Below are 19,671 nucleotides of genomic sequence, written 5' to 3' on the forward strand. Positions count from 1 at the left end.
ATCTTATTTTCAGCTGTCTTTTCAGACGTTAAAGAGAAAAACAGCTGCTGACTCTGATTGCCATTTGGAAATAATCAAAGGAGGCAGCTGGAGGTTGTAGCTTTTTATCTTTGGGTTCAAATTTGACCTCTTTCTCTTCTATGACCTTCAGTCTTATTTCTTTTTAAGATTGTTTCAAATTACTTTTTAAACCTTTTGCTAGACACTTTTTGTCTTATGAAGCAGCATATTTGTAAGGCTTTGGGTCTCTTTTGATGTAGTCAAAAAGCCTCTTAGTAGATACTTAGTTGTGGGGAAATATTTAAAAAATTTTATTATATCATTTCCTTAAGGTCTTAGTATTATTACATTTGATTTCTTAACTTTTCCTTGTTAATAATTTTCTTTAATTTCCTCTTTAGAATTTGCAATTGATTTGGTAACATTAAACTTTCCTCTGTTTCAGCCGTCTGCTTTGTGTATCCATGAGGGGTTGTAGCTACTTTTATTTTATTTTCAAGGTAGTTACAACAAAGGGCAGATTCAAAGTTTGTTTGGCCACAAGGTCATACAGTTTGGGGCAGGGGGAGCTTTTTAAGAAAAAGAATATGACATAATACATATAAAATTAGGTAATGGTCTCCCACTGTTTTCAGAATAGTCTCTTTTCTAATGTTAAGTTTTCATGCCAATTCTCCTTTTTAGGCTTTCTAGCTTAAACACTCAGTTATCCTCAATGGCTAGACAGGTATCAAAAGGTTATCTTAGAGCAGTGGTTCTCAGTCTTGCTTGTTGATAAAATCAGTGGGGAGAAGTTATTTCAAAAAAACAGAAACAGAATCCCATGCCCTCTACCCTAGATTCTGATTTAATGGGTCTGGGACAGGGCCCAGACATCAGTATTTTTTAAAAATGTTTTTCAGGCATTTTATTGCACAGTCACAATTGAAGACCATCATTCTAGATCTAGGAAAAAATTTTGTGTCATCTACCATTTTTCCTGTCTAAAATTTCCTCTTTTGTTCTGTCTACCTATCCTACTACTTATCTTCAAAGCCTATCTTAATACCTACTTTATTAGTGAAGCTTTTCTTGATTCTTTTAGATTATCCTATAATAATTTCTCTGCCTTCTGAATTCATAGTATTTAATAGTTCTGTGCCACTCATTTTGCAACATATTGCTGTGTGTCTTTTCTTATGTTTCTTACGTTTCAGTAGGCGTCTACTGCTTTTTCAGTAGGCGTCTTTGCTTTTTCACTTAAATTTGTGTGTATTTTTCATCTTCTCAACTGGATTTCAGCCACTGAGGGACAGTGTGTATGCCATTGTAGTTCCATAATACAGCACTATGCATGCAGGTGGAAGTCAGTATTTTCTGAATGACCAAAATAGCATGGTTATGAATTTGAATCATGTCATAGAAAGTGTTATATAGCCTCAATGACAAACAGGGCCTATCCATTTGAAGAGCAGTAGCTACATCAAAATAGTGTTATTTTTCAGCAAATCAGTAGATTATAGCATATATATAGTTTTCTAAACTACAATCATCTTCTAAGCCTCAATTTTAAGGAGTTCAGTATCTGTTACTCTTTGCCATAGATAGTTGCTGATTGACTCCTTAATTCATTTAGTCTTGATTATTTATTTATAGGAAATCTGGAAGATAGGCACCTAATTTTTGCTCTCTAAAGATATCGCCAGGTGACACTGGGGTATCTTGTAGGGTTGAACATGAAAATGCCGTCAATGTTCAGGAAGGTAACATAAATATTTTATTATAAATGATCAGGAGTAGTTTGGGAAAGTACATATGCCCTACTTAAAGTTGTTCAGTTTATAAAATATATCCACTAGCAATGAAATTAAAAATTCTTGATTTTGACATGAGAGTAGAGCAAAAGCTGTCTTTCTTTTTTTTTTTTTTTTTTTAAAGATTTTATTTTTTCCTTTTTCTCCCCAAAGCCCCCCGGTACATAGTTGTATATTCTTCGATGTGGGTCCTTCTAGTTGTGGCATGTGGGATGCTGCCTCAGCGTGGTTTGATGAGCAGTGTCATGTCCGCGCCCAGGATTCGAACCAACGAAACACTGGGCCGCGTGCAGCGGAGCGCGCGAACTTAACCGCTCGGCCACGGGGCCAGACCCCTGTCTTTCTTTTTTGGTGCTATAAGTACTACAATATAGTTCTTAGTAAATTTTAGAGCCATAATTTCACTGAAATTTTGTGTTAAGATGAAATGTACAGGGTGGAGCAGCACTTATATTCTTTTTCTTACATATTAAGAGCTTGTATTTTGAAGTTAATAAGTTTTTAGGTGTTTATTTAAGACTGCTTATTTAGAAATAAGACTAGTAGAATTCTTTCCTAATTGAGGGACAGAGCTGATAAACATGTTTAGAGACTGTATTGTTATGATTACAATCATTGTAGTAATGAGCTATTATAGCAGAATTCTGCTTTTCTAATATTTCTTAAGGTAGGCTTTACATGTTTTTGTATGGTTTTCTTTCTTTTAACTTATTCCTACTTTTGATCTTTTGAGTTACTCCTACTTCCTTTTTCTTTTGTTTTGGAGTTATTCTAGCTTCTGATTTTCTGCAAAACAGAGAAAATTCTTGCTTTTTAGAACAACTGTGCACAGCATAAGTAGTAAGTTTATTATAAAGAAGTGATGCATGCTCATGAATAATTGCTGATTGCTAAATAGGAATCACTTTTTTCCATGGAATAGTGCTATAAAAATTTGATATAATTGGGACAGGTTACTTTATAATGCTACTGTAAAAAAAAGTTTATTTGGTTTAGTTTTATAAGAAGTGTGTGCTCTTTGCATGTCTATCAGTGGATGTGTGTTACCTCTTAACTTGGATGTTATCAAGCTCAGCATCTTAATTTTTGAAACAAGTATGGTCCATGTAAAGTAGCCTGAGGGTATAACTGGAAATGGAGGTAAACGTCTTTAAGCTCTTCATTTTGATTCTCTAGGTTCAGATGACACTCTATACTTACCTGTCCACGGAGTTCATTGGTACAGTCAACATATATAATACCATTCGGAGAGTTGGAACAGTGCTTCTCATCATGCATACACTGAAGTACTACTACTGGGCAGTGAATCCTCAGGATCGAAGTGGTATTACCCCAAAAGGATTAGGTATACCATCTCTTTCTATATATTATCTCAAACATATGGCAAATCAGGATTTTCTTCTTTCTTTTTTTTTGTTTTAATCAATGCTATTACATTACTCTGGAAGTTTTAAAAATCTTATTATGGCAAAATTTTATTTTAATCTTGTTGATAATTTTGATAGTTTCTTCTAAATTGTGGTTGCCAGAGGTTAATAACTTGCTACTTCTATAGAAGAATGCTACTTTTGCTGGTATGAGCTATTTGGGGCACAAATATGACTGGAATGATTGTGTTAAGGCACTGAAAATGAGAAGAAATTCTTTATTAGCAGCTGGTATTGATGCTGAGGCCAATTGTTACAACCAGAGTCATTAAAAAAAGTGTATTTTGAGAGATGGAGATTTCTTGCAGAAGTAGAGAGTATCTGCTTCTAATAACTAATATAATGAAACCACAAAATTTTGGTATTATTTTCCTGTATAAAATTCAGTATTATTTTCCTGTATAATCAGGACTACATTACTGGAAGGATAATATTCATTCATCATGTCAACAGTTTGTGGAAGAGGTAAAAATAAAAATTTTGACCAAAGGGTGGCTCTTTTGATTGCAAGTATTGCAAAACCTTTTTCAAACTGGCTTCCATCATAAAAGGGAGTTGATCAGCTCATATAAACTTGCAGTTTCAGTAGAACTTGGTACAGCGGTTCAGAATATGGCCCTCAGACCCGATTTGTCTCTCCATTTCCCATTTCTTCTGTATTGGCTCTTGTCATATATTCTCTCCCTTTGTAGCAGCAAGCAGCCACTCTACCTTCACATCCTCACAACTTTAAGTCCAGCAAAAGAGCAGCTGCTTATAACGAGCAATTCCAGCAAAAGTCTCTTTATTGCTCTTTGGCTCTGATTGCATCATGTGCCCATCTGTGTGGCAGGTATTCTTCAGACTGCCCAGACATGGAGGCCCCTCCACCTCCAAAATTCATGATCTTAGAGTGAGGATGGGTTCAGTCCTTTGATAAAAATTGAGGGCTATTGCTTGAAATCAGGAAATAGGTGCTGGAGAGTCATACAACATACATTCTGATTGTACTCTAAGGCTTTGGCTGTTCAGTGATTTACAAAGACAAGGTTTCATATTTGTACAATCCTTCTTAAAGTCTCTTTCAAAATAAATGATTTTTTTCTCAGAGAATATGCTATTTATAATTTAGAAAGCTGTGAGGACACAGGGAGTTTATACTATCTGTTTAAGCTGGCAAGGTTGTGTCAGATCTAGAACTAGGTCATAATTTCCCAGTGTCTATTTCATGGTGCTCTAGGTGTCTCTTGTATTGTCCTGGGTGTTAGTATATATTCTGGCCATGATTTTATAACTGATTAGTGGCTCTGGGGAAATCTCATACTTCAAGTGAGAGAACTGGACAAACTTTGTGAGTCTTTTCTAACTCTGTAACCTATTCTTTTTCTAGGCATTGTCATGTGGAACAAATTTTAAACAATTTTCTTCCTATTTTAATTGATCTGTTGCAGGTCATGGTGGTCCTATGCTTTGGTGGTCTAGGAACTAACTGTAAATAATGATTAGTAAGGGGAAAAATTGGAGAAAATGTGAGGCAAACAGGTATCTAACTTAGGATCTTAGAACAATGGGTGTTTGGTTTCAAAAGCTTTCCACTTGGGAATTATATGTTTGAGACATGAAAATTGACTTTAATGTGAGCCATGTGTGACCGAGGACTTTTTCAAGAAGAGATGGAGATGTCAGAGGCAGTCAACATAATGTTTCCCTTCTTCCTGAACGATACTTTGTTGAGGTGTACTTTTTGAGATTTTTCTATTATCTTACACAATGGTAACAGTAGAAAAAAGTTTTTTCATACTAAATTTCACTTTATTTAAAGTTTAGATTTTCCTTTGCTTTTTCCTTTGTAAATTTATGTTGCAATAGTAACATTCTCAGAGTCTTGTAAAACAAAATATAAGTGCATATTATTATTGAGTACAAATTTTATTTACCTCATTTTTATGTTTTGTAATTCCTTTGACCTTATTCAAAAACAAGAGTCTTTATTGTAGTTTAAACATAAACCTTTTTTTTTTGGTGAGGAAGCTTGGCCCTGATCTGACATCCATTGCCAATCTTCCTCTTTTTGCTTGAGAAAGATTGTCCCTGAGCTAACATCTGTGCCAGTCTTCCTCTGTTGTGTATGTGGGATGCCACCACAACATGGCTTGATGAGCAGTGTGTAGGTCTGTGCCTGGGATCTGAACCTGCCAACTCTGGGCCACCAAAGTGGAGTGCATGAACTTAACCACTATGCCACCAGGCTGGCTCCTCAACATAATCCATTTTGTACATTTGGATGTGGTGTGAGGTTGCATGTGAGTTTGAATGCTTGTCTTTCTAGAGACATGAAACTCTTTAGGAGACTGACCTTTATGTTTCTCAATAAATAAGTGGAAGAACTATTGGGAGTAAGAGTTTTCTATTTAGCTTTGAGGTCTTTGAAAAACTAAATGTGTGTGTATATATGTTTGTTTTGTTTAAAGATGGACCACGACCTAATCAAAAAGAAATACTTTCTCTACGAGCATTCTTGTTAATGTTCATTAAGCAATTAGTGATGAAGGTGAGTTTATACTTCTTATCCTATAGCATGTGTGGATTGTAACTTATAATTTCACGTAAAGTACAGTCTCTGTTTACTTACTCTTTGCTCTGTCACTAGAGTTATGCACTGGAAAATAACTTTAAAAGATATTTGTTTCCTTGTTTGGTTTTTGTTCTTTCTTGGGCTTATATGGATATATGTTATTGCAGAATTGGAGACTGATGATTGTAATATATGTTATATGAATTTCTGTAGGAGTTCAAGTGTGTTCATTGTTTCATTCAGCACATATTTTCTGAGCTTCTATTACTTCTAATGTTCTTGGCACTGGTGATACAGTAGTCAACAAAGCTCCTCAAGGAGATTTCATTTTTAGGAGGCTCCTTGTAACTGACATTGAGATTTTGAGAAATAATTTTCCTGTATAAATGCACCAGGTGGGTGTAGCAGCCTTTAGAAATGATTTCATTTTGTCCCTTATCATGCTACTATAGGTAAAGTAAAATTTAATATTATTTTTAAGGAAGGTGTTTTGGTTTTATAAGATGGCAGTATTCATTGCCAATAATTTATTTGATATTTTCCTGTATCGTTTTATTTCTTATTTTTTACACTTTAATGCTTTATTAGCTGTCACATAATATTATGGTAAGTGGGCCTAACTTTTAGTATGTCTTTCAGACTCAGGTACCTTGTTTCCATTTATTAAAAAATTTATCCCTTGAATTGTCTATTTTTCTATTTTCCTAGTATGTTTTTGTTTGTTTCCTAATTCTTTCTTATTCTTCTTTTTAGAAATTGCAGCTTGTTTTATTATTAATAAATTGAAAGAGTAGGTTGAAAATTTTCATACTTAAGTTTATATTTGAAAGTGCAGTGTTTTTCCCAGTGAAATTACTACTGTTTTTAGTACTTGACATTTTAACTTGGTAATTTTAGAAACTGTTCAGTTTACTCTCCAAATTTAATAGAAAAAATAAATAGAAAAGTTGTCTTCTGTATTAGAGAAGTGATAGCTGTGGATAATATGTTTTTATTTATCACTATTATTTTTGCTCACTTCAGGACTCTGTGGCTTTCTGAAATGGGTCATCATATTATATAAGGTGCTGAAACAGGGTATTGATGTCAGACCTCTTTTGACTTCCACATAGTCTTGAATACTGCATGTCTTTAGTGCTTACCTCAATTTTTATTTTAAATTTAAATTCTGTATTATCTTTTTATACTTATAGGAACTGACTAAGTCAAAAACTCTATGTATATAATTTCCTTTCTTAAAAAAGTTTTTTAATGTAACTATAAGATAGTTGTATTATGTTTTTAAAGGATTCTGGAGTAAAGGAAGATGAACTGCAGGCCATTCTTAATTACCTACTCACTATGCATGAGGTAACGTTTGAATTTTATATTTTGGGATTTTATTTCTTGACGCTGTATTTTGGGCTTTTTTTTTAAAGGAAAAACGGTTAAATAAATATTTCATTAATGACATAACTATAATGGGGAGTAAATGTATGTAAGAATTAAATCTTAGCAACCCTCATTTAAAATGATTAAATATGGGGCCGGCTCTGTGGCCGAGTGGTTAAGTTCGCGCGCTCCGCTGCGGCGGCCCAGGGTTCGGATCCTGGACGCGGACATGGCACTGCTCGTCAGGCCACGTGGAGGCGGCGTCCCACATCCCACAACTAGAAGGATCTGCAGCTAAGATACACAACTATGTACGGGGGGTTTGGGAAGATAAAGCAGGGGGAAAAAAAAAAGCAGTTGTTAGCTCAGGTGCCAATCTTTAAAAAATAAAAAAAAACAAAACATAAAATGATTAAATATGATTGGATATTTAAATTCATAATACAATCTTACCACTGATTTTGCATATTCAAATAGTATTAAATTAACTCATTTGTAATGGGATATAAAATTATGTGGTTGAAAAAGAGGTTGAAAAATAAATTGGTTGAAATGCCCTGGGGTTTTTTCTTTATTTTTTATCAGTGGGAAAATGTAATATGTGCCAGATGTAATCTGACTAAATAATCTGATTTAATGTTTTTTAAATAAGTAAAATTTGGAAATGGGTGGAATTTCAAATAAAGCTCAACATTTTAAATGATAATTTACATTTCTATGTTATAATTCACATCCTGTGAGTTAATAAATATCTGTTACAGTGTGAAATAGTACTTTCTTTAATCATTAATAAATGAGAGATATTGTTTTGACTTATGTTAATTGGAGCAGAAAAGAATGTATTAAATTTCTTGACTGGATCACATTTGACTCAAACATTACTGATTTTGTTTGCTTTTTCCTCTTGAGTCGGGTGTTCTATTATATTTTTAGATTTTTCTGACCGGATGTAATAGTTGAAGATTTTCAATTGAATTTCCTAGTAGCCTGTTATATGTGATTTTGTTTTTTGTTAATCCTAAGGGACTGAAGTACTTCATAAGAGAGAAGCTGGAAGTCACAGTGATCTTCTGTTTTCTCTGAATCTATTAAATCAAAAATCTTTGAGGTCCTTCAGATAACACTTTTGCAAAGGCTCAGTGCCCTATCTCTAGATCATTTACTTAGCATATTGAGAATTAGGTGTTCAGGTACTGCCTTGGCAAAAATTAAAACAGTGAGTGAAAATCTCGAGGCAGGGCAAAGGAGATAACCAGCTGCTGCTTCACTTTTACCTCTTTGGGTCAGTGTCTCCCAGATAGGCCCTACTGATATGCAAAGGTTGTGAAGGATTTTCCTGAAATTCTTGTTCGATTTCAGAACTCATATATGCTCCTGTGCTCTTCTGTAAATGTTATCAAGTTATACCATATATAGTAGTATGTCAACTCAATAAACATTTATTGATCATCTCTATTTTCAATCCTGACAACAGATAATAGATGAGAACTATCCAGTTACCATTTTCCAAAAAGTCTTCTCTTGGAACTAGTTTCTTGAGAGGCTCAGTGAAGAAGATGGTCCATGTAAAAGAAGTTTAGGGAATGGTACATAATATGTTGCCCCCAACACTATGACCAGATTCACAACATATATTAGCGTATTAAAGGCTCTAATATATCTTGCTGTGATAGAAAAGAACAATCTAGTTCCCCCTTCTTCCCAATTTCTTGATATATAAACAAAAAGGTTTAAAAAAAAAACCTGTTAAGTCAGGTCTGTTATATCTATAGAATATGCTTTAGGAAATCTTGATACGGTATAATATAAGAGCTATTTTATGTTTTTGATTAAATTATTTGGCCATTTGGTGCTGTGTATTTTGAATTATACAGATGAATATGTAGATGTAAAGAAAAATTTGTTAGAAACAAGTATATATTGTTTATATGTCTGCTTGTTTTTTCTAACGTTGAAATTTCTGTTGTTTCAGAAGTATTCAGTGTTGAAATAAGTTTTTTTTCTTTATTTAAAAAAAAATTCTAAAATGGTTTTAGGATGACAATCTAATGGATGTCCTACAGCTGCTTGTTGCATTAATGTCAGAACATCCTAACTCTATGATACCTGCTTTTGACCAAAGGAATGGGATACGGTAAGAGTTTAATATGTCAAGAATTTTAATATATTTAATATAAGAGATTAGTTTGAAAATGATAGAAAGATTATTAGATATGAAAAGTGTTACTGGATCTTGTATTATAAAATTAGTTAAGATGTAAGACCCCTTTATTTCATGTGTTATTTTTTTGAAGAAAGCTTTAATTATAGAAGCTATTTAATTTGTGAAGATAGCTCAGGCAAGTCATTCCAGTATTTTGAATGCTTAGTGCTATTTAATAGCTGTTGTAAGGTCGAATTCTTTAGCAGAGTTATCTTTAGGTCTTAGAACACTAGTAGTTAAATTGTGATCCAAGAGATCTCTATCCTCCCTTTATATATCACTTCCTCCACTCCTAATCCCAAATCATCATCGTATTAGCCTACTCAGGCTGCCATAACAAAATACCTTAGACTGGATGGCTTAAACAATGAATTTATTTTCTCACGATTCTGGAGGCTGGCAGTCCAAGATCAAGTGCCAGCAGTATTGGTGTCTGATGAGGGCCCTTCGTTTGGGTTGCAGACAGCTATCTTCTTGCTGTGTGTTCATGTGACCTCTTCTTTCCATGTGCACAGACAGAAAGAGAGAGAGAAAGTGCAAGTTCTCTGGTCTCTTTTTATAAGGACACTAATCTTCTTGAATCAGGGACTCAACTCTACAACCTCGTTTAATCTTAATTACTTCCTTATAGGCCCCATCTCCAAATACAGCCACATTGGGGGTTAGGGTTTTAACATACGAATTGGGGGTTTACACAGTTCGTCCGTAACAATGATTAGTAATGGAACAGAATACTTTTAATTCTTGCATTTAATGAAAATGTTTTTGGGCCACAAAAGTTAACAACTACTTTGCTGGATGATCAGCTACAGTAACTAATTTAATGATCTAGTTATAATAAATTTTCCCCATCATTTCTCTGTTACAAATCCTTTATTTGGTACCTTCCAATACTTGTTCTGTATAAGATAGAAGATGACTTTATATATTATACTTAAGGAGTGTATTTTCAGAATTTTTCAGAGAAACAAAACCAAAAGGTTGTGTGTGTGTGTGTGTGTGTGTATGTGTGTATGAAAGAGAAACAGTTGGAGAGATATTGAGATTTATTTTAAGGAATTGGCTCATGTGATTGTGGAGGCTGACAAGTCCAAAATTTGCAGGGTAGGCTGACAGCCTGGAGACCCAGGTAAGAGTTGATGTTACAGTTTGAGTCTAAAGATAGTCTGCTAGCTGGAGTCCCTGTTGCTCTAGGGAAGTCAGTCTTTTTTCTATTAAGTCCTTCAACTGATTGGATGAAGCCCACCCACATTATGGAGGATAATCTGCTTTACTCAAAGTCTGCTGATTAAAATGTCAGAGTAAATGCTGGCCTCATAGAATGATTTGGAAGTATTTGCTACTGTTCAATTTTCTTGAAGAGTTTGTATAGAATTATTATTATTAATTTTTTAAATGATTGCTAAAAGTTACTGGTGCACTTATCTAGGTGTGAAATTTTCTTTCTAGGGGTATTTTTAGGTACAAATTCAATTTCTTTAATAGATGTAGGGCTGTTTAGGTTATCTGTTTCTTTGATGAGCCTTATTAAGTTTGTATCTATCAAGAAATTGTCTATTTTGTCTAAACTGTTAAATTTATTGATATAAAGTTGTTCCCTTAATTTCATTTAAATATCTGAAGAGCCTGTAGTGATGTCACCTCTCTCATTGCTCATATTAATAATTTTTCTTCTTTCTTTTTTTCCTGATCAGTCTGGCTAGAGGTTGATCAGATTTATTGATTGTTACTGTTTTGAGATCTTTCTTGTTTTTGAATGTAGGCATGTTTAGTGCTATAAATTTCTTCCTAAAGCACTTTTAGTTTCCTCTCATTTTTACTCAGTTCAAAATACTTTTATTTTTCCTCTCAATTCTTGTTTTATCCATGTTTTGTTTAGAAGTGTGTTTCAGAGATGTTTTTATATTTGAATTTTAATTTATTTCTGTTGTAGTCTGTGAGCATCTTTGTGTGACCTGAATATTTTTAGATTTATTGAGACTTACTTTATGGTCCAGAATATGGTATATCTCAGTAAATGTTCCATGCACAGTGGAAAAGTATGTGTATTCTGATGTTGTTGGATGGAGTGTTCTGTAAATGTCAATCAGGCTCAGTTGGTTGATAATGTTCTTCAAATCATCTGTCGTTATTGAGGCTTCTCTACATGTTCTATCATTTATTGAGATATGATTGTTGAAATCTCTAACTATAATTGTGTTTCTCCTATTTTTCTTTCTTTGCAGTTTTATCATTTTTTACTTCATGTATTTTAAGTCTGATATTAAGTCCATCTTTAAGATTTTTATGTCTTTCTGGGAAATTGGTGCTTTTATAATTGTTATTTCCTTTTTTATTCCTGGAAATATCTCTGGATCTGAAATCTACCTAGTTTGATATGTATATAGCTAATCCAGCTTTCTTTTGCTTTGGGTTTGCATGGTATATCTTTTTTCCCATCCTTTTATTAATTTATCTATATCTTTGTATTTAATTGAATTTCTTGTTGACACAAATGTGATGGCTAATTTTGTGTCAGCTTGGCAGGGTCACAGTGCCTTGATATTTGGTCAAACATTATTCTGGATATTTTTATAAAGGTATATTTTGGATGAGATCGTTATTTAAATTGGTGGACTTTGAGTAAATCAAGTTACTGTCAACTATGTGGATGGGCCTCATTAAATCAGTTGGAGCCCTTAATAGAGCAGAGACTTACCTCTTCCCCAAGAAAAGGGAATTCTGCCAACAGAATGCCTTTGGGCTTGAACTAGAGCTTTTTCCTCAATGTCCAGAGTACTTGTCTGCCCTGTAGATTTTGGATTTAGTAAGCCTCCACAATTGCATGAGCCAGTTCCTTAAAATGAATCTCTCTCTATGTATACACATCCTGTTGGTTTTCCTTCTGTGGATAATCATGAGTAATACACAAGTATAGTTGTATGTTTTATTTTTTTAAATGTACTCTGAGAAACTCAGTCTTTTCGTTGTGTTTAAGTCTAAACACAATCTGTTTACTTTTAATGTAATTATTGATATGGCTTTATTTTCATCTAGCATTTTATTTATTTGTCCAAGTGTAATTTTTTTCTGTTTCCCTCTCCTGTGTTCTTTGTAATTGAATTCTTTTAGTATTCTTTTAAAATTAATCTATTGGTTTTGGATCTGTCTCTGTAATTTTTTTAGTGGTTTCTCTAGAGATTTCACAGTCCATTTAGAGTTCATGTTTTACTTTTTTGAGTAAAATATAGAGCCACTGCAACTATATTGATCCCTTTAACTTCCACTGTTGTTCCTTATTACATCTAATGTATTGTAAGCCTCTCTAGACAATGTTATAATTTTTAGTTTCACTTGTTTTATGTAGTTTAAAGAATTTAAGAGAACAAACTTTTATATTTATCCAGAGAGTTATAATTTTTTTGCTTTTCCTTCATTCCTTAAGAACTCAATTAGCATTTGTTGTGGAGCAGTTTTTTGGGTTTTTTATTTTTGTTTTTGTTTTTGTTTTTGCTGAGGAAGTTTCACTCTGAGCTAATATCTGTTGTCAGTCTTCCTCTTTTTTCATATGTGAGCCACCACTACAGGATGGCCAATGATAGATGGGTGTTGTCGGTCTGTACTTGGGAACTGAACCCAGGCTGCTGAAGTGGAGTGTGCTGAACGTAACCACTAGGCCACTGGGGCTGTACCTCTTGTTGAGCAGTTTTGCTGGAAATGTAATTTCTTAGTTTTTCCTCTGAAAATGTTCTTATTTGGCCTTCATCACCTAAGGATATTTTTGCTGCATGTAGAATCTGTGTTTCTAGTTCTTTTTTAAGTACTTTAAAATATTTTCCCACTGTCTTCAGGCATCTATGGTTTCTAATGAGAAATCTAAGGTAATTGAAATCTTTCTTTGCTAAATATAATGTACTAGACTTTTGTACTTGCTTGCAAGACATGTTCTTTAGCTCCCTTCCCCCACCCCGTGCAATTTCATTATGGTTTTCTTTGTTCTTATCACCAAATTTGGGAAGTTTTAAGCCCTTATTTTGAGATTTTTTTTTTGTTTCAGTTATATCTTTCTCTTTTCATGTTGTGTTTCTAGTGCCGTGAACATTAGAACTTTTGATGCACATCTCCTTAAATCTCTTTTTAGTTTATTTCAATCTTTTTTCTCTTTGTTCTTCACATTTGATGCTTTCTGTTGATATAGAAACTTGATACGTTTGATAAACCTGATATTCACATCTATGAACTTTTTCTTTGCCTTTTTCTGTTTTGATATTGAGCCTGTCTCATGAATATTTTATTTCAGTTATTGAAGATTTCAAATGTATAATTTCAATATGGTTAATTTTTATACTTTTGCTTTTTTTTTGATGAGAGCTCTATTTTCGGAACCATTTAACTGTGTTTATCTTTACCTTCTGGAGTGTAGTTATAATACCTCTTTTAAAAGCTTTGTATGATAGTTTCAGAAATTTGCCCATCTCATCAGCATCTGTTCATTGTCTTTTCCTATGAGAAAGGGTCACATTTTTTGGTTCTTTGTATGTTGAGTAATTTTTTTACTGTGTCCTGGACGTTGTAAGTGTTATCTTTTATAAACTCTGTGTCTTGTTATAATCTTCTGACAAGTGTTAATTTTGTTTTTAAAATTTTTTTTAGCAGAAAGGGTCAGACTTTAAGTTATACCTGTCCTCTGTGGGTGGTGGTTCCAGTGTCACTTCATTTAAAAAATCTGTTGTCCTGCTTTGGGTCTTTCTTGCACATGTACCACTTGGGGATTAGGCTGAGAATCCAGTGATAATTCAAATCTTCTTTCAATTTAGAAAGACTTTGCTATTCTGGTCTGGGTATGCCCTACACATGTGCGTATCTTGGGTCAGTTTAGGGCTTTTGTGGGTTTTTATGCAGATTTTTCAGGATTCCTTCTTTCCCATTTGCTCCTATTCAGGACTTGCCCTACCCTATCTATCCTATGGAGACCCATTTTCTTAGTTCCTCTAACTAGAGGATAATTTTTCTTTGAATATTATGCACCTGAGCTTCTGACATCCAACTCTGAGACCAGGGGGTCCACTCTTAGGTCAGATTTACGAGGGAAAAGTAGAAATTGAGACTCTTACCTCCACGATGGGTATTTCTCCAAGTTTTAACTCACCTACACTGATGCATCTCATTTTGTTTAGTCTTCAGAGTACTTAGGAAATTGCTTTTTGTATTCTTTTCCATAGTTACTTCTAATACTCAAGACAGAGAGGCTATATTAGGCTTACTCTATCTTGGTTGGACCAGTAACCCTGTTGACTTTTTTGGTGAAGAAGATTGTCCCTGAGCTAACATCTGTTGCCATTGTTCCTCTTTTTGCTTGAGGAAGATTGTCCCTCAGCTAACATCTTGGCAGTCTTCCTCTGTTTTGTACGTGGGATGCTGCCACAGTATGGCTTGATGAGTGGTGTGTAGGTCTGTACCTGGGATCCAAATTGCGAACCCCGGGCTGCCAAAGCAGAGCGTGCAAACTTAACCACTACACCACTGGGCTGGCCCCACCCATTGATTTTGTAGTTTTCTTTTTTAAAAATTATTTTCTATTTAATGGTTTTATAATATTATTGTATTTCTTTTCATCTTGGTGGACTTTATTATTTCTTGCAAGACATGTCTGCTAGCAATCAATTTTCTCAGGCTGGTTATCTGGGAATATTTTTATTTGCTTTTATTTTTGGGCAATAATTATGCTGAATATAAAATCTTAATGAATAGTTTTCTTTCTGTTAGCACTTTGACTGTGGTTCCATTGACTTTTGGTCTCTACTATTTGTGATGAGATGTCAGCCATGTATTATATTGTTGTTCTTCTGTATGTCTTGAGTTAATTTTCTCTTGCTTTTGAGTTTTTTACTTTGTGTTTAGATTTTGACTATGTTTTATTTAGTTGTGATTCTCTTTGTTTTTAATCTTTTGTGGTTTAGTAAGTTCTTGGATATGCATGTTAATGTTTTTTCATCAAATTTTGGAAGTTTTTTCACATAATTTCTTTAGATATTTTTTTCCTAACCCATTCTTCTTTTTTTTAGCACTTGTATTTTACCTATGTACAAGCATGCCTCGGAAATATTGCAGGTTCAGTTCCATACCACCGCAATAAAGCAAACATTGCAATAAAGCAAGTCACACAAATTTTTTGGCTTCCCAGTACATATAAAACTTATGTTTAGGGGACCGACCCTGTGGCCGAGTGGTTAAGTTCGTGCACTCCGCTTCGGTGGCCCAGGGTTTCACCAGTTCAGATCCTGGGCGTGGATGTGGCACCACTCATCAGGACATGTTGATGAGGCGGCATCCCACATGCCACAACTAGATGGACCCACAACTAAAATATACAACTATGTGCTGGGAGGTCTTGGGGAGAAAAAGCAATTAAAAACAAACAAACAAAAAATTATGTTTACACAATACTGTAGTCTTTTAAGTGTGCAATAGCATTATATCTAAAAAAGGCAATATACATACCTTAATTAAAAAAATACTTTATTGTCAAAAAATGCTAACCATCATGTGAGCCTTCACTGAGTTATATTTTTGCTGGTGGAGGCTCTTGCCTTGATGTTGATGGCTGCTGACTGATCAGGGTGGTGGTGCTAAAGGCTGGGGTGGCTGTGGCAACTTTTTAAAATAAGACTACAGTGAAATTTGCCACATTTATTGACTCTTCCTTTTGTGAACTACTTCTCTGTAGCATTTGATGCTGTTTGATAGCGTTTTATCCACAGTAGAACTTCCTTCAATATTGGAGTCAATCCTCTGTAACACTGCTGCTGCTGCTTTATTGACTAAGTTTATATAATATTCTAAATACTTTGTTGTCATTTCAACAGTCTTCACAGCATCTTCACCAGGAATAGATTCCATATCAAGAAACCAATTTCTTTGCTCATCCATTAGAAGCAACTCTCATTGCAGCAATTCAGTCACCTCTTCAGGCTCCACTTCTAATTCTAGTTCTCTTGCTATTTCTACCACAGCTTTAGTTACTTCCTCCACTGAAGTCTTGAACTTGTCAAAGTCATCCATGAGGATTGGAAGCAACTTCTTCCAAAGTCCTGTTACTCTTGATATTTTGACTTCTTCTCGTGAATCATGAATGTTTGTAATGGAATCGAGAATGTTGAATCCTTTCCAGAAGGTTTTCAATTTACTTTGCCTAGATCCATCAGAGGATTCCCTATCTGTGGCAGCTATAGCCTTGTGAATTGTGTTTCTTGAATAAGACTCAAAAGTTGAAATTACTCATTGATTCACGGGCTGAAGAATGGATGTTGTATTAGCAGGCATGAAAACAACATTCATCTCATTGTACATCTCCATCAGAGCTCTTGGGTGACCAGGTGCATTGTCAATGAACAATAATATTTTGAAAGAAGTGTTTTTTCTAAGCAGTAGGTCTCAGCAGTGGGCTTAAAATATTCAGTAAACCATGTTGTAAACAGATGTGTTGTCATCCAGGCTTTGTTGTTCCATTTATAGAGCACAGGCAGAGTAGATTTAGCATAATTCTTCAGGGCCTAGGGTTTTCAGAATGGTAAGTGAACGCTGTCTTCAACTTAAAGTTACAGGCCGCTTGAGCCCCTAACAAAAGAGTCAGCCTGTCTTTTGAAGCTTTGAAGCCAGGCATTGACTTCTCTTCTCTAGTGATGAAAGTCCTAGATGGCATCTTCTTCCAATATAAGGATGTTCCATCTATATTGAAAATCTATTGTTTAATGTCGCCACCTTCATTAATTATCTTAGCTAAATCTTCTGGATAACTTGCTGCAGCTTCTACATCAGCACTTGCTGCTCCACCTTACACTTCTATGTTATAGAGATGGTTTCTTTCCTTAAAATTAATGAACCAACCTCTGGTAGCTTTAAACTTTTCTTCTGCAGCTTCCTACCCTCTCTCAGCCTTCACAGGATAGAAGAGAGTTAGAGCCTTGCTCTTGATTTGGCTTTGCCTTAAGGGAATGTTGTGGCTGATTTGATCTTCTATCCAGACCACTAAAACTTTCTCCGTATCAGGATTAGGCTTTATGCTTTCTTATCATTCCTGTGTTCACTGGAGTAGCATTTTTAATTTCCTTTAAGTACTTTTCCTTTGCATTCACAACTTGGCTAACTGGTGCAAGAGGCCTAGCTTTCAGCCTCTCTTGGCTTTCAACATGCCTACTTCACTAAGCTTAATCATTTCCAGCTTTTGATTTAAAGTGAGAGATTTGAGACTCTTCCTTTCACTTAAACACCTAGAGGCCATTGTTGGGTTGTTAATTGGCCTAATCAATATTGTTTTATCTCAAGGAATAGGAAGGCCCGAGAAGAGGGAGAGAGAGAGATGGGGGAACAGCCAACTGGTGCATCAGTCAGAACACATATAACATTCATTGGTTAAGTTCACCATCTTTTATGGTCACAGTTTGTGGCCCCAAAATGGTTATAGTAGTAAGATCAAAGATCACTGATCACGGATCACTATAACAAATATAATAATAATGAAAAAGTTTGAAATATTATGAGAATTATCAAAATGTGACAGGGAGGCATGAAGTGAGCAAATGCTATGGGGAAAAATGGCGTCGACAGACTTGCTTGATGCAGTCTTGCCACAAACTTAATTTGTGAAAAATGCAATATCTGCTAAGTGCAATAAATGAGGTATGTGTGTACTACATTGTCTCACAGGTTTCTAAAGGTTTGTTAATTTTTCTTTCATCTTTATTTTCTCTGTTCTTCAGATGGGATAATTTCTATTAATCTCTCTTGAAGGTCACAGATTCTTTCTTTTGCCATCTGAATCTGCTGTTAAGCACCTCTTGTGAATTTTTGATTTTGCTTAATGTACTTTTCAACTCTAGAATTTCCATTTGGTGCTGTTCTATAGTTTGTCTCTATTGAAATTTCCTAATCGCTAACTCATTGTTAATCTGTTTTCTTTTAATTTTTTAAACATGACCTTTTTAAATTTGTAGAACATATTTATTACATATCTTTTGAAGTCTTTGTAAAATCTAAACATTTGGGCCTTCTGAGTCATTTTTGATTGACTGCTTTTTTCCTGATTGAGTCACATTTTTTTTGTTCCTTTGCATGTGTAGTAATTTTGGTTGAAAACTGAGCATTTTGGATAAATTTTATAGCAACTCTGGACTGTGTTTTGTTTTTCCATGTGTTATTGGTTTTTTGTTTTTTTGTTTGTTTTAGTAATTTGCCTTCTCCAATCTCCATGTTTTGTCTTCTCCGTAGTGTGCAGCTTCTGGTTTCTCTGCTCATTATTTTTTATTATATTCTTTCTTTTTCTTTCACCCGCACTCCCTCCCTCCCTTTGTTTCTTCATTCCTTCCTTCCTTCCCAGGAGTCTTAGGGTTGCCTGTGTTTCTACATGTCTTAGATGCCAACCAATGATTTAGGTAGAAGTGTGATCAAATACCTTAGGCCCATAAGGTCCACACTCTCTCATGATCTGTGTGTGTTTAGGAATTGCATTTGAAGTTGTGTCTACTTCTCTAGTCTCCCTTGGCTTTCTCTTTTCAGTCAGCTGCTCATGTCTCTCCTATACATATGTACCTTCCCAGTCAGCTGGGTATTTGTGGAGAACTTAATCTCAGTCCTTCTATGACTCTCACTTTTAGCATCTGCCTGTTAAATTTCTTTCTGGTCTGCTGTTAACTGTTAATTTTGACTGCTGAAACATTGATTGAGCAAGGCTGCAAATTTTCCCCTTTTGTTTGTAACCCAGTCTGCCGCTTTCACCTGGAAAACTCCGATTTTCATTCCTTACCCTGAATCAAGTCTGCCCCTCTGAATGTAACACTGTTGCATTTTGCTGTGAGCCCTACGCTGGTAAAACTATATTTCTCACCAACTAAACTGAGGTAGTGGTTTAGGAGTTAGCCCCATCAACAAGGTCACTGCCTCTTGGTTTTCTTACCTCAATCTGTATCAGTTTCTCAAGCATAAATGCTTCTCAATTTGTTCTTTCTCTGGTTGATTTCCACTTTGCTAATGGTTCCATGTGAAAAATTTTTTTAACTTTTTTTTTTTTTTTTTGTGAGGAAGATCAGCCCTGAGCTAACGTCTGCTGCCAATCTTCCTCTTTTTGCTTGAGGAAGATTGTTGCTGAGCTAATATCTGTGTCAGTCTTCCTCTATTTTGTATATGGGATGCTGCCACAGCCTGGCTTGAAGAGTGGTGCTAGGTCTCTGCCTGGGATCTGAACCTGTAACCCCTGGTCACCGAAGCTGAGTTCACGAACTTAACCACTATACCACCAGGTCGACCCCCTCCATGTGAAAGTTTTGTTTAGTGTTTTTTCTTTCTTTT

The 19,671-nt window shown here is 34.9% G+C and overlaps 1 protein-coding gene across 5 annotated transcripts in view; it reads left to right on the top strand.

Moving 5' to 3' along the window:
• The window catches only part of LRBA (LPS responsive beige-like anchor protein), a 709,727-nt gene that overhangs the window by 119,122 nt on the left and 570,934 nt on the right, over positions 1–19,671 (top strand). For all 5 annotated transcript variants that reach the window (XM_070261528.1, XM_070261527.1, XM_070261529.1 and 2 more), the window contains exons 14-17: positions 2,970–3,138; positions 5,671–5,750; positions 7,062–7,124; positions 9,182–9,279. In XM_070261528.1, coding sequence (XP_070117629.1) covers positions 2,970–3,138; positions 5,671–5,750; positions 7,062–7,124; positions 9,182–9,279 — 410 coding nt within the window. The remainder of the gene's footprint in view (positions 1–2,969; positions 3,139–5,670; positions 5,751–7,061; positions 7,125–9,181; positions 9,280–19,671) is intronic.

The sequence above is a fragment of the Equus caballus genome, chromosome 2 (genome assembly GCF_041296265.1).
Source record: "Equus caballus isolate H_3958 breed thoroughbred chromosome 2, TB-T2T, whole genome shotgun sequence".
Classification (NCBI taxonomy): Eukaryota; Metazoa; Chordata; class Mammalia; order Perissodactyla; family Equidae; genus Equus; species Equus caballus.